General features: G+C 39.0%; 2 protein-coding genes across 2 annotated transcripts; both read right to left on the bottom strand.

The window, feature by feature from the left end:
* Positions 1-406: 406 nt before the first annotated feature.
* Positions 407-1,761, bottom strand: LOC112160578. Its single transcript, XM_024295209.2, has 2 exons — positions 561-1,761; positions 407-475 (listed from the first exon to the last, which is right to left on the bottom strand). The coding sequence occupies exons 1-2, from the start codon at positions 1,254-1,256 to the stop codon at positions 407-409; spliced, it is 765 nt and encodes a 254-aa protein (XP_024150977.2). The 5' UTR covers positions 1,257-1,761.
* Positions 1,762-8,123: 6,362 nt separating this feature from the next.
* LOC112160579 (mesoderm posterior protein 2-like) lies at positions 8,124-9,220 on the bottom strand. Its single transcript, XM_024295210.2, has 2 exons — positions 8,267-9,220; positions 8,124-8,177 (listed from the first exon to the last, which is right to left on the bottom strand). Exons 1-2 carry the CDS (start codon positions 8,963-8,965, stop codon positions 8,124-8,126), a joined length of 753 nt encoding a protein of 250 aa, XP_024150978.1. The 5' UTR covers positions 8,966-9,220.
* Positions 9,221-10,759: the final 1,539 nt, after the last annotated feature.

The following is a 10,759-nucleotide window of genomic DNA, read 5'->3' as shown; positions in this document are numbered from 1 at the left end:
ATGTAAAATCTCTTATGCTTTTATTTTGTAAAGACATTTTACTTTACTGCTATAACTTGAACCAGTTCATAAATATTTAAAGTTTTTGGGGTCTGAAATCCTAAAAAAACAAATGTGGGAGAGAAAAATCCCCCTCCTCTCGGTGGGGGTCCCTGACTAAAGACTTTCAAGGGGATGTGACGCCTGTTTAGCGCCTCCTTGTTCCTCTGACAGCTGCAGGAAGCAAATAAAAGCAAACATAAATACACTTTAGCATTGATTTTTAAAAAAGACAAAAAACTGTAAGGCTTTTGATTATAAATAAAGTTTATTCTGCTCAAGATAAAAAAAAGCTTAATAAATACACAGATCTTTGTACAATTATGAAAAAAGTTGAGATAAAAGGAGACGTTGTGGAGGACAGACTTCAACCCTGTCCTGAGAAGATCCCAGTTGGATCCTGCTGCTCCATCCAGAACTGAACTCCGCCTGAAGCCTGGAAACAGATTCAAGCAGAGAAGTTTGATTAAATAATCAATCAGGAAGACAGAGATATTCATCTGTGTAGATAAAGGATTTACCTCGCTGGAGTGCCGTGAGGAGGAACTCTGCTGGGTCACGGTGCTGTGGCGTGTTCTCTCAGCTCTCGGCTGACCTTGGAGGTGCCCGATGTCTCGGATGGGCTCCAGGGATCTCCTCTGCTCCAGCACCTCCTCGCTGAGGCCCAGCTTGGCTGACAGGTAGGAGATGTATCGGATGGTGAGGCGCAGCGTCTCGATCTTGGTCAGGGTTTGACCTGCGGGAGCGACGGATGGAGGCAGGTACGTCCTGAGGTGATGAAGAGCTCTGGTCAGATCCCTCATCCTCAGTTTCTCCCTCTCGCTGGCAGTCTGGCGCTTCTTCCCCGGATACCTGGACCTGGATTTCTTTGCAGTGGGGCTGCTGGCAGAGGACGGGCTGCAGGCTGGCCCTGTCTGGCAGCTGAGATGGAGATCTGCTGGACTGCAGAAGAGAAAACGCTCCAGCACGTCTTGTTCAGTCCCCACAGCCTGCAGGGAGGCAGGGGAGAAGCAGGAGTCCACAGAGGAGGTGGGAGACAGGCTGCTGGCGGCGCTGTGGTAGCCAGCGTCGGAGGACGGATCCAGAGGTTTCTCCCCGCAGTCGAACGGTAAGAGGTTCTCCTGGAACTGAAGGGGGAAGCAGAAGGACATCTCCATGGCTGTTGGAAGCTGCAGAGGTCTGACTCCAGTCTTTCCAGAGAGTGGGATGTGCTGCATTTATGTGGTAGGAGGTGTGAGGTTGCACCTCCAGCGCTCACCTCAGGGTTCTCAGGGCTCTGGGAGCAGGAGTGACACCCCTGGTCAGGGGGTCCCATGGGAAACTGGCACGCTTCTGGGCAAAGTGTGACCCTGCTGCAGGCTTAAAAATCGACACAGATCCAGCGTGTGGTGGACTCCTGCAGCCTGGGAGTGTGACCCTTCTATGACAGGACCCGAACCAGGTCTGAGTCAGAACCCTCCTCATCCTCGCACCACAAGGACTTCCAGTTCCCTTCAGATACTACTACTAAATAAAACAATAGTTCTGTTGTGCTGGATTATTTTAAGGTAAAGTGGAAAAAGTGTGCCGGAGCAGCTGGGAGGTGTGAGGAGTTTGCACCTTGAACTGTTTGGACAGCAGCTGCTCTCCTCTGAGAGTCAGGATGGAGGCACAAAGGCTATGTACGAATTCCCTCCTTAACCCCTCACTACTAAAAAACTACTTAGTGCAGGACTATCTAGTGTCCTGGAATTTAAAAGCAACTCAGACACGATACTACCTTTTTTTCTCCTATATAATCGAATCAATACAAACATTTTACGACATATTTAATTATCCTCTGTGTTCTCATGATGCAAATGTTGATGGTTTATTTAAAAATTAAATTGAAACATATTTTTTTGCTAAAAATAATGGTCGACTGCAATGCATTATGGTCTATATTAGCTATTGTTCTAAAGACTTCTGGTAAATGTTGAGCACACTGGATTTTGGAATTACTGTTAGAAAACACAATGACAAACACACAATATAGTGCACTAGAGAGTGAGCAGTAAAGGAATTTGGTTGTAGCCAAAAAATTATTATTGTTATAATTATTTTTTGCCAAACTTAAGTGTTTCAGTCAGGATGCTACTACAGGAGCCCTGAAGTCCAAGTCACTCACCGCAAGAAACACATTAAAAATCCTAAATGTAAAATCCAAAAATCCAGAAACACATTAAAAATCATAAATGTAAAATCCAAAAATCCAGAAACACATTTCGGAAAACAAAAGTAATTTCCTGAAAATGAATAAAACAATGAAATCAGTCCCATTATGCCTACCTTTTCTCTATGCTTTCTTATATTACTTTACCATTTCCTTTTTGATTTTTAGAAATTATTTTCATTCACCAAACTTTTCCTTTTCATTTTTTAATTATGTTTAGGAATTTTGCTTTCATTTCTAAAATGTAATGTTTTATTATTATTTGTATGGCTTTTTTACTTGTTGTGATCTTTGCATTAAGTCATTTGTCGATGTGATTTGGACTTCAGGGCCACCGTACATGTTCCACACTCCAACTTGCAAAACAAAACCTGAAATATGTTTAAAGCAGGACGTTTTGAAGGTCCGGTTTGAGCAGAAGTGTCAGGAATGGTGGTGCAGAAGCAGAATGGGGGCTAAAACTGCAACTTTAATTGAATGAAAAACGGTTAAAGTAAAGATGAAGCATTTTAAACCTGAAACATAGTATGACTAAATGGTGAAGACGAGAGGAAAAAATTACCAAACAGGATCAACATAATTTACTGAGGGGCAAAAATCACAAAGATGGTTGAAAACTGAAACCAGGTGAGCAAAAATGAGCACAAAGTGTGGATACTGACAACAAAAAGTGTGAAAAATGCCTACAAACACAACTCATCTGCACATTCGACTCATCGTTGTGTTGTTCTTTGCACTTATGCTGTGGAGTCGAGTCCTGAGCAGCGTTCCCACAATCCGGCGCGTCACATTTGTCCCCTTCCTGCAGCAGAAGGAAGTGTGAGGCTGTCCCTCCACCTCTGAAGTTCAAGCAGGAAAAACATCCACCCTGTGAGGAAGCAGCTGCAGCCCAAACTGGAGGTGACGACTCACTGAAACCTCACATTTTATCTTTTTAACCTTCTTTTAGCCAGCTTGAGCCTCAAAATAATGTCGTCTTTAATTAAGATGAAACGTCGGCTGTAATTTTTCCTTCCTCCTCCCCAGTTTCCTTCTTAATCCTCCTCGGTGTTTACTCACATGTAATGAGTGAATAATCAGCATGTCGATGCTATCCCTTTCATCCCAAACTCTTGTACCTCCGAGAGTTTATTAGCTTAACTCTGATGAAAGACTTAAGTGGGGATATTAGGCTTTGTGCTGCATATCAAATGAGCCTCACCCACGTGGCAAACTAAACAGGCCGATCCTGCAGCCCCACATGCAGATCCACGCTCCTCCATGAATACAAAAGTCCTCTCTGTTGGCTTTGGCAAATAATCAGGGCTGGAGGTGAGAGAAAGCGGGGTGGGATGGAGGTCTAGACTCACCGGTGCCAAAGGTGTGTGAGTGTGTTTGCAGCAGCGCATTGGCAGAGCGACGTTAAATAAACCAGAAAACCGGCAGCAGAGGATAAACTTTGAAGGAGGCTTAGAGGGAGACCCAGAGAGAGGAGCTGCAGCTCTGAATGTCCACTCACACAGTTTACAAACATGAAAAAGTTCCATTTCATGACAAAAATAGATAAGAAATAACATCCGTTAGATAAAAATGTTGGATTGACTTTATTCATCCAGATAGAGAATAAAATGCTTCACAAAAAAATGTAGATTAAAGCTAAAACTGCATCAAATGGTCCATAAATCTTGCAAAAAAGTTAAAACTCAATAGACTCTAAAGACAGAAATAATCTGCATTTTACCATCTCACACTGTGTGCCACTAATTCAAGGTTCATCATGGGGAAAAAAAACACTGAAGAATATTATTTTTATTTGATTGGACATAAGTTCTAGCCTGAAGAGATAAAAATAAATCTCATGTTAGAACTCTTAATCTGTGAAATCTCCTAGAATGAATCACATGTTTTTAAACAATCTTTACTCAATTAAAATATGTTTCAACGGAAAACAATCATTTGTTTATTTTATTTTTTAGGGAACATGAAACTGCTGGGATTTCTGAGAAAAAAATGACTACTTTAAATACTGTTTTTTACTTAAAGCTTGATTAATCGTGTCAGAGTTGAAGGTATGGATTCTTCTAGCTCCTCCGGCTTTGAAGACCAACTTTTAAATTATTTTAAAAGTGTTCTCAGGGCTCTTCTAATAATAATAATAAAAAAAAAAACTTTCATTTTCCAGGACATAGTTTCTTCAGAGCGGCAGGAATGCATCTGTGAGTTGTGGGCGGAACCGTTACCACACACCGTCACTCTATGAGCTCTCCCGCTAGCTTACAACCCCTCAAACCTAGCATTAGCGGCGCTACAAAGACGGCGGGCAATGTTGGAGTGATCCAGCCGTACAGTTTTGAGTCAGACTAGGAAAACAGATCCTTTTGTCTGCAAGTGGATGAAGCACAATGGAGTAGAACCAGCATGTTTTCTATGTAACAAAAAAAAAAAAAAAAAAAAAATTCAGCGATTTTGGGGAAAAAAAAGCTGTTTAGAAATTCAATTTTAATCTTAATTTTCTTAATATATGTCCTCCATCATCAAAAGATTTAAGAGTGTGTTAGAAACATCCAATATTATTTTGGGGGGTTTGTCAGAAAAAGCCAATTAACTTCTTACTCACAGAGGTGTAAATTGGTTATTCGCAGTCTGTTTATAGGATATCGGAAACACAAAAAAATAAAAATAAAATGCTTCGGTTTGACTTTCTTGATATTTTTAAGTTTGGCCATCATATGTTTATTTTCAAAGTAAAAACACTACAAAATGCTTACATTTGCTCACATTTCATGGGGTATTTTTTTACCTTCAGATGCTAAATAAAAGTTATTTTTCCTTAATAAAAAATTAAAAAGCCTTCTGGAACTGAAGCGTTGGTGGAACATGTTACCGGGAAAATCTTACTCAAAAAGAGAAAAAGGATTTTATCGAGAAAACCTTATCTTTGCTCCCTTAAACTAGGATTATTCGGAACTCTTTTGTTATGTTCCACAGCAGTCACTGACTGCAAAGGACCAGATTTCTGCGTGAAAAAAGTGGATTTTACATCAATTTGTTACGTGCAGCTCTCACTAACCGAGATCAAACGTGGGCGGCGGTGGGTAGCACCTGCAGCTTTAATGTCTTTTATTACTTGCAAAACAGAAACAAATTTGACTCCATCATTTATACTTTCACGAGAGTTATGTATTTAATGTTGAGAGACACTTACAGAATTTTTTTGGAGTCTGATCACAGAAATTGTGTTTCATACCTGAAAAAGTGGAGTCATTTGTGCACAAAGGTGTGGAATGAATAAGTTTGTTGAGAAAGCAGGTTTGTGTGCATTTGTTTTGGGGGTCTTTGATTAGATAAACTGCAGAATTAAAATGTTCCTGCATAGAGAAGTCTTCATTCTGAGAATGAGGAGAAGCTGAGATCTTGTCCGTCTGGAGTTTTTCCTGACACTCTGCAGACATGTTCGTTTTTATCATACACCTCACACTTTGCACTAAAACTAAAAAAAAAGCATTATTTTGGATTGCGTACTTGTTGTAAATCATGATTTGTGTATTTTAAATGTATTTTACCCCTATAATTGTTTGTAGCTACGTGTTTATTTTTCTGTTTTTCTGCTGTAAGGTGACCTTGAGTGCCCTGAAAGGCGCCCAATAAATAAAAACTATTATCATTATTATTAAATTATTATTACGTCCTTGCAGCACAAAGTTCAGCGCAGCATTACCGACTTAAATCTTTATGCGCCTCCACCCTGTGACCCGTTCGCCATACCCTGACAGCGAGAAGACGACCTCTGTGGCACTTGTGGGACAAAAGGTGGAGCTAAAGTTTGATTCTACCTGTTTACTTTAATGCTGCAAAGCTCCGCCTCTCTTGTTTTTCATGAAATAAAAACAAACCAAGAGGCTGTAAAAAAAAGTCTGACCAGGACTGCAGATCCATCACTTCATTTTTGCCAGAGATAAACAGCTGTTTTCTCACCTGGACGTGCATGAAAAAAGATCCGTCATCACATTCACAAGATTCAACCAAGTTTCATCAGATCAACAATGAAGATTTAATGTTTATCTCAATTCAAACTTCAGTGTTTTTTTTTTTAATACTTTTTCATCTTTTTCTGTATCATCTTTGTAACAACCTCAATTTTTAAATTCCAAAAATAAAGTATTTGATAAAATACTGATCAGAGTAAAAACAAAAAGCATAAAGTTTGACTTTTTGAGCAGCTCTGTGGTAATATTCACATTTTCTTGACAAACATCCCTTAAAAAAACAGAATAAACTTGCCCGCTGCTCGTCTTCTTCCTACAAATTTCAACTTCATAATTAACATTTTTGCTCTTTGGATTTTTGTTTGGAATGGACGGATTTCTTCTACTTCTGCACAAACACACATAAAACTCTGTGTAAAAAAAAAAATGTATGGACTCTGATTTTGTCCGGACACATTTCCCAAGTCTCCATAATTAGTTCAACTGTTTATTAAAAAAATCGTTTTTTTGGACGTACAATTTCAGAAAGTATGTAGGTTTAAAGGCCGTTTTTTATTTAAGTTACACCAAATTTTATCAAATAGTACAATATGTGGTGAAATGTACTGAATGACTGTCCATCAGAGTACACAGTGAGTATAAAAAAGTATAAAAGTTTAAGTGAGTATAAAAGAAATGCAATTTTGTTTGTTTTGTTTTGTAAATATAATTAAAAAGCACTCAATCTTTTGATCTCATGTTTTCTTAGAAGTTTTATTGTTTTCCATATTTACTTTGGTGTTGTTTTTTGTATCTGTGCAATTAGATTAACTTCCTGTCATGATTTTATCTCCCGAGTACAATTTTTTTTAATCATATTTTCTGCATATTTTTATTTGTCTCTGTACAGATACATAATTATTTGCACTTTTTGAAACTTTGTTCATCAGAATTTCATTTAAGCAGGAATTAAACCCAAAATAGTAAAAAGTGACTTTTGAAAAACTTACTTAATTAGATGTTTTTATTAAAAATTATTGGTTGTGATTAGAGTTCTTCCACTCTATAGCTGCTCCTGCAGGTACTTAATATCAGCTTTCAGCATTAGAGGAACAGATACACACAAAAAAAGACATCATAAAAATAGTTTATGTGACTACACAAAAAGTTAGATTTCTGCAGGATTTGTAGTAAATTAGGCCCTGGCACCCCCGCGACCCCGAAAGGGACAAAGATGAATGAATGAATGTCTGTAGTCTTGAAAAAGTTTTGTATTTTCTTATTATTTTTTTTTTTTAATAAAAAATGATGTTTTGCTTTTACTGGAGATGATAAATAAGTGGAAATGTTTGAAAAAGTATTTGTCAGACCCAATAAATTGAATTTATGTTGCTTTAATTAGTTAAACTTCATAAAGAACCTTTTTTAGCATCAAATTATACAAATGTATAACTAAATTCAATTTTATGACGGTAGTTTAAAAAAAATTGATAACATTAAATTGAATTAACATTTTTTTGCTGTAAATGGCAAATATTTCACATTTTATATGTAAAAAAAAATGAGATTTTAAGACATTTTGTTTAAAAAACTGTAATTTCCCTGTATGACCAGCAGAGGGCGTCTGCCCCACACTGCCTGATAAATTGAAAAGTTTCACCCAAAACTTTTCAGCTCATTTATAAAGTTCAACCAGCAATGCTGATTTTAGAAAGTGACACTTTTGAAGAGTCAAGAGGATGACTCTGAATGAGACACAAATGGATTCCTTTCTAAAAGTTTATTATAAATATTGAAATAAGAAAATATAAAAATAGCTGTTAAAATATCAGTATTTACATAGAAAGTTTAGAGTAAAGGAATAAATAAAGTGGAATAACATGATTTAAATAAATAGTGTTCACAGGGATGCAGCAGGAACTGCAGCAGCGTCTGAAGTGGAGGAAAGTCTAACCCCAGTACTCTGGTGGAACCAGAGGAGTGCAGAAGTCTTTGCCGCACATCTGCAGGAGGAGAACAAATGTTTTTAAACTTCATGAAATATTTGAACTTTTACACTTGAAGGAGCATCACTTGACGTCAGACCACAAACCTGGCAGGAGGCCTGGGAGGCCGGAGGCGTCTGCAGCTCCGCTCCCTGAACGCCCTCAGAGTGCTGTCTGCTGAGCTGAGCCGCTCCAAAGCTGCATTCCCCAGAATGCATCACTGCATGCTGGCTGAAGTGGTGGACCTGGTAGAGGCTCTGGTTCAGACTCTGGCTCCCCGCCTGTCCAGCAGCATTCTGGAAGTAGCTGAGGAAGTCAGGAGAGGAGCTGGCAGAGGCGTCGGCCTGCTCCCTCCTCTGGAACAGCACCTCCTCGCTGAGGCCCAGCTGGGCGGACAGGTAGGAGATGTAGCGGATGGTGAGGCGCAAAGTCTCGATCTTGGTCAGAGTTTGGCCCGCAGGAGCCACGGACGGCGGCAGGTAGGACCGGAGGTGATGAAGAGCTTTGGTCAGATCCCTCATCCTCAGTTTCTCCTTCTCGCTGGCGCTCTCCCTCTGCTTGCTGCGGATCCGGCCCGACCTCCGGCCACGTCCGGATGGGGAGTGGGGCGAGGACTTGAGGTTCTGGGAGTACCGGTTCTTAGTTCCCCTGGACTGTAAAAGCTGCTGGTCGGAGGGGGAGAGGCTGGAGTCCATGGAGTGGACAGGAGACAGAGTTTCTGGAGAGGAGATGCTGGAGAGGTCCGTGTCCGAACACCACTGGTACTGCAGGCTGTAGTCAAGAAAAGGGACCGAGGAGGTATCCATGTTGTGAGGAGGAGCTCCACGGTCTGGTCTGGGAGGACGGAGAAGCTGGAAGCGCTGCTCAGCTCTCCTCCGCTTGGTTTATAAATCCAGGCCAGGCCACAGAGGTGTGAAGTGACACCTCTGCAGATTCTGCACTGTCTGCAGCAGAGGCCTCTGAGCGCACACACTCACAACACACAACACACACAACATACACACAACACACACTGCTCTGGGAAAGCTGAGCTCCAGGAGTGGACGTGTGAATTTTAACTCCTCCTCAAAACAATAAACATTTTTGCTTTTTGGGTTTTTGTTTGGAACGGACTGATTTCTTCTACATCTGCACAAACACATTCAAAGCTCTGCAAAAAAGCCTTTTGTTGAGCCCGACCTCACCATGACACAAGAAAACTGTGTTTTAGACAACCAACCAGGTTAAGTTCTATGGTCCAAATCTTTTGTCAAAATCAGCACAAAATTGTCTCATTAAGAGCGTGTATCTAGAATTAGATTATTATTAAAATTGAGAAAACATTTTTCTGCTGCAAACTCTTGAAAACAGGATTTAAAACCCACAAATTGCTTAATTTATGAAATGTTTATAAGACACGTTAGGTTAGCAGAATTACTTTATACTTTATAGCCGATTTGTACTAAGATGGTATTCTCATGTTGGTCATATTTGTTCCAAAAAGAGTCATTTTTTAGGCTAATTTGGAGTTTAGCTAATATTTTAGCATTATGCTAGCTGTTTTGGTAAAAATTAGCATTTTGTTTTAGTTATTTTCAGGTTAATTTGGAGTCTAGCTAATATTTTAGCATTATGCTAGCTATTTTGGTAAAAAATAGCATTTTTTCGAGTTATTTTTAGGCTAATTTGGAGTTTAGCTAATATTTTAGCATAAGACATTTTGCCAGGTTTTTCTTTTTTAGGATAATTTGGCATTTAGCTAATATTTTCAGCATTTTTCCGCCATTAGTTTTAGCATTTTCTGCTATCAGCTCTAGCACCTTCAGCTATCAGCATTCACACTTATGGCAGGTAATGCCATATATCTAGTTTGAACTAATTCTAGCTTATAGTTTTCCATTTTTAAATGCTCTTTTTGCTGTGTTATTATTCAATTTTTGTAAGTAAAAGTGACTTTTTGCATGGACAGATAATTTAACTACCTCTATTGATCTTCTAAGATCAGTGTTCTTTTCCTTCTTTTAGGCTCCTTCTTTTTCCTGTCAAAGTTGATTTGACTCTTTGACAGCTCTTAATAAAAAAAATGTGTGGGTTCAGAGGGCTTTTCGCTGAAATTGTACCAGTTTACCAGATAAAAATGTCACTTTTGCTCCATGTTACTCCACCTTTGAATCTGACAGCTTTTCCTCTTTTCTTCCTTTTCTTTCATTTCTCACCCACACCATCCTTCACACTGTTCAAACCGCATTGTTGGAAAGTAAAAAGACCCCTTTTCAGGGAAAATTGTCCTATTTTCTCTCTTGCAAGAAAAATAATCTTTTAAAATAAGTTTTTTTAATTTTATTTTGAGAAAATGTGTTTTAGTGACTGGAATTTAAAAAAAATCTTTGTAAGTTTTTCTGCAACCCAATTAGCAGATTATTTTGCTTATTTAAAGACTTTTATAAGGACTTATTTCCATCTGTGTTTCTGAATTTTTGTCTTTTAATCTAAACTAAAGAGAAGTTTGGATGTCGGCTCCTTGTGGGAAGAACACTGATGTCCTAAATGGTTCTAAAAAGTCTAAAGAGGCTTAATGAAGCTTAATGTTATCTAGTTAGAGCAGAGGCGTGATGGTTTCA

The sequence above is a fragment of the Oryzias melastigma genome, linkage group LG3 (assembly GCF_002922805.2).
Source record: "Oryzias melastigma strain HK-1 linkage group LG3, ASM292280v2, whole genome shotgun sequence".
Classification (NCBI taxonomy): Eukaryota; Metazoa; Chordata; class Actinopteri; order Beloniformes; family Adrianichthyidae; genus Oryzias; species Oryzias melastigma.
The sequence above is the reverse complement of the archived record's forward strand: the minus strand, read 5'-3'. Positions and strand labels throughout refer to the sequence as shown.

What these genes read in the sequence shown, in the direction of transcription:
- LOC112160578 (XM_024295209.2), bottom strand. Translation starts at nt 1,256, where the DNA reads ATGCAGCACATCCCACTCTCTGGAAAGACTGGAGTCAGACCTCTGCAG. An exon ending in CCTCACGGCACTCCAGCGAG is followed by an intron (nt 476 to 560) that starts GTAAATCCTTTA and finishes ATCTGTTTCCAG; the next exon opens with GCTTCAGGCGGAGTTCAGTT.
- LOC112160579 (XM_024295210.2), bottom strand. Translation starts at nt 8,965, where the DNA reads ATGGATACCTCCTCGGTCCCTTTTCTTGACTACAGCCTGCAGTACCAG. An exon ending in CCTCCCAGGCCTCCTGCCAG is followed by an intron (nt 8,178 to 8,266) that starts GTTTGTGGTCTG and finishes CTCCTCCTGCAG; the next exon opens with ATGTGCGGCAAAGACTTCTG.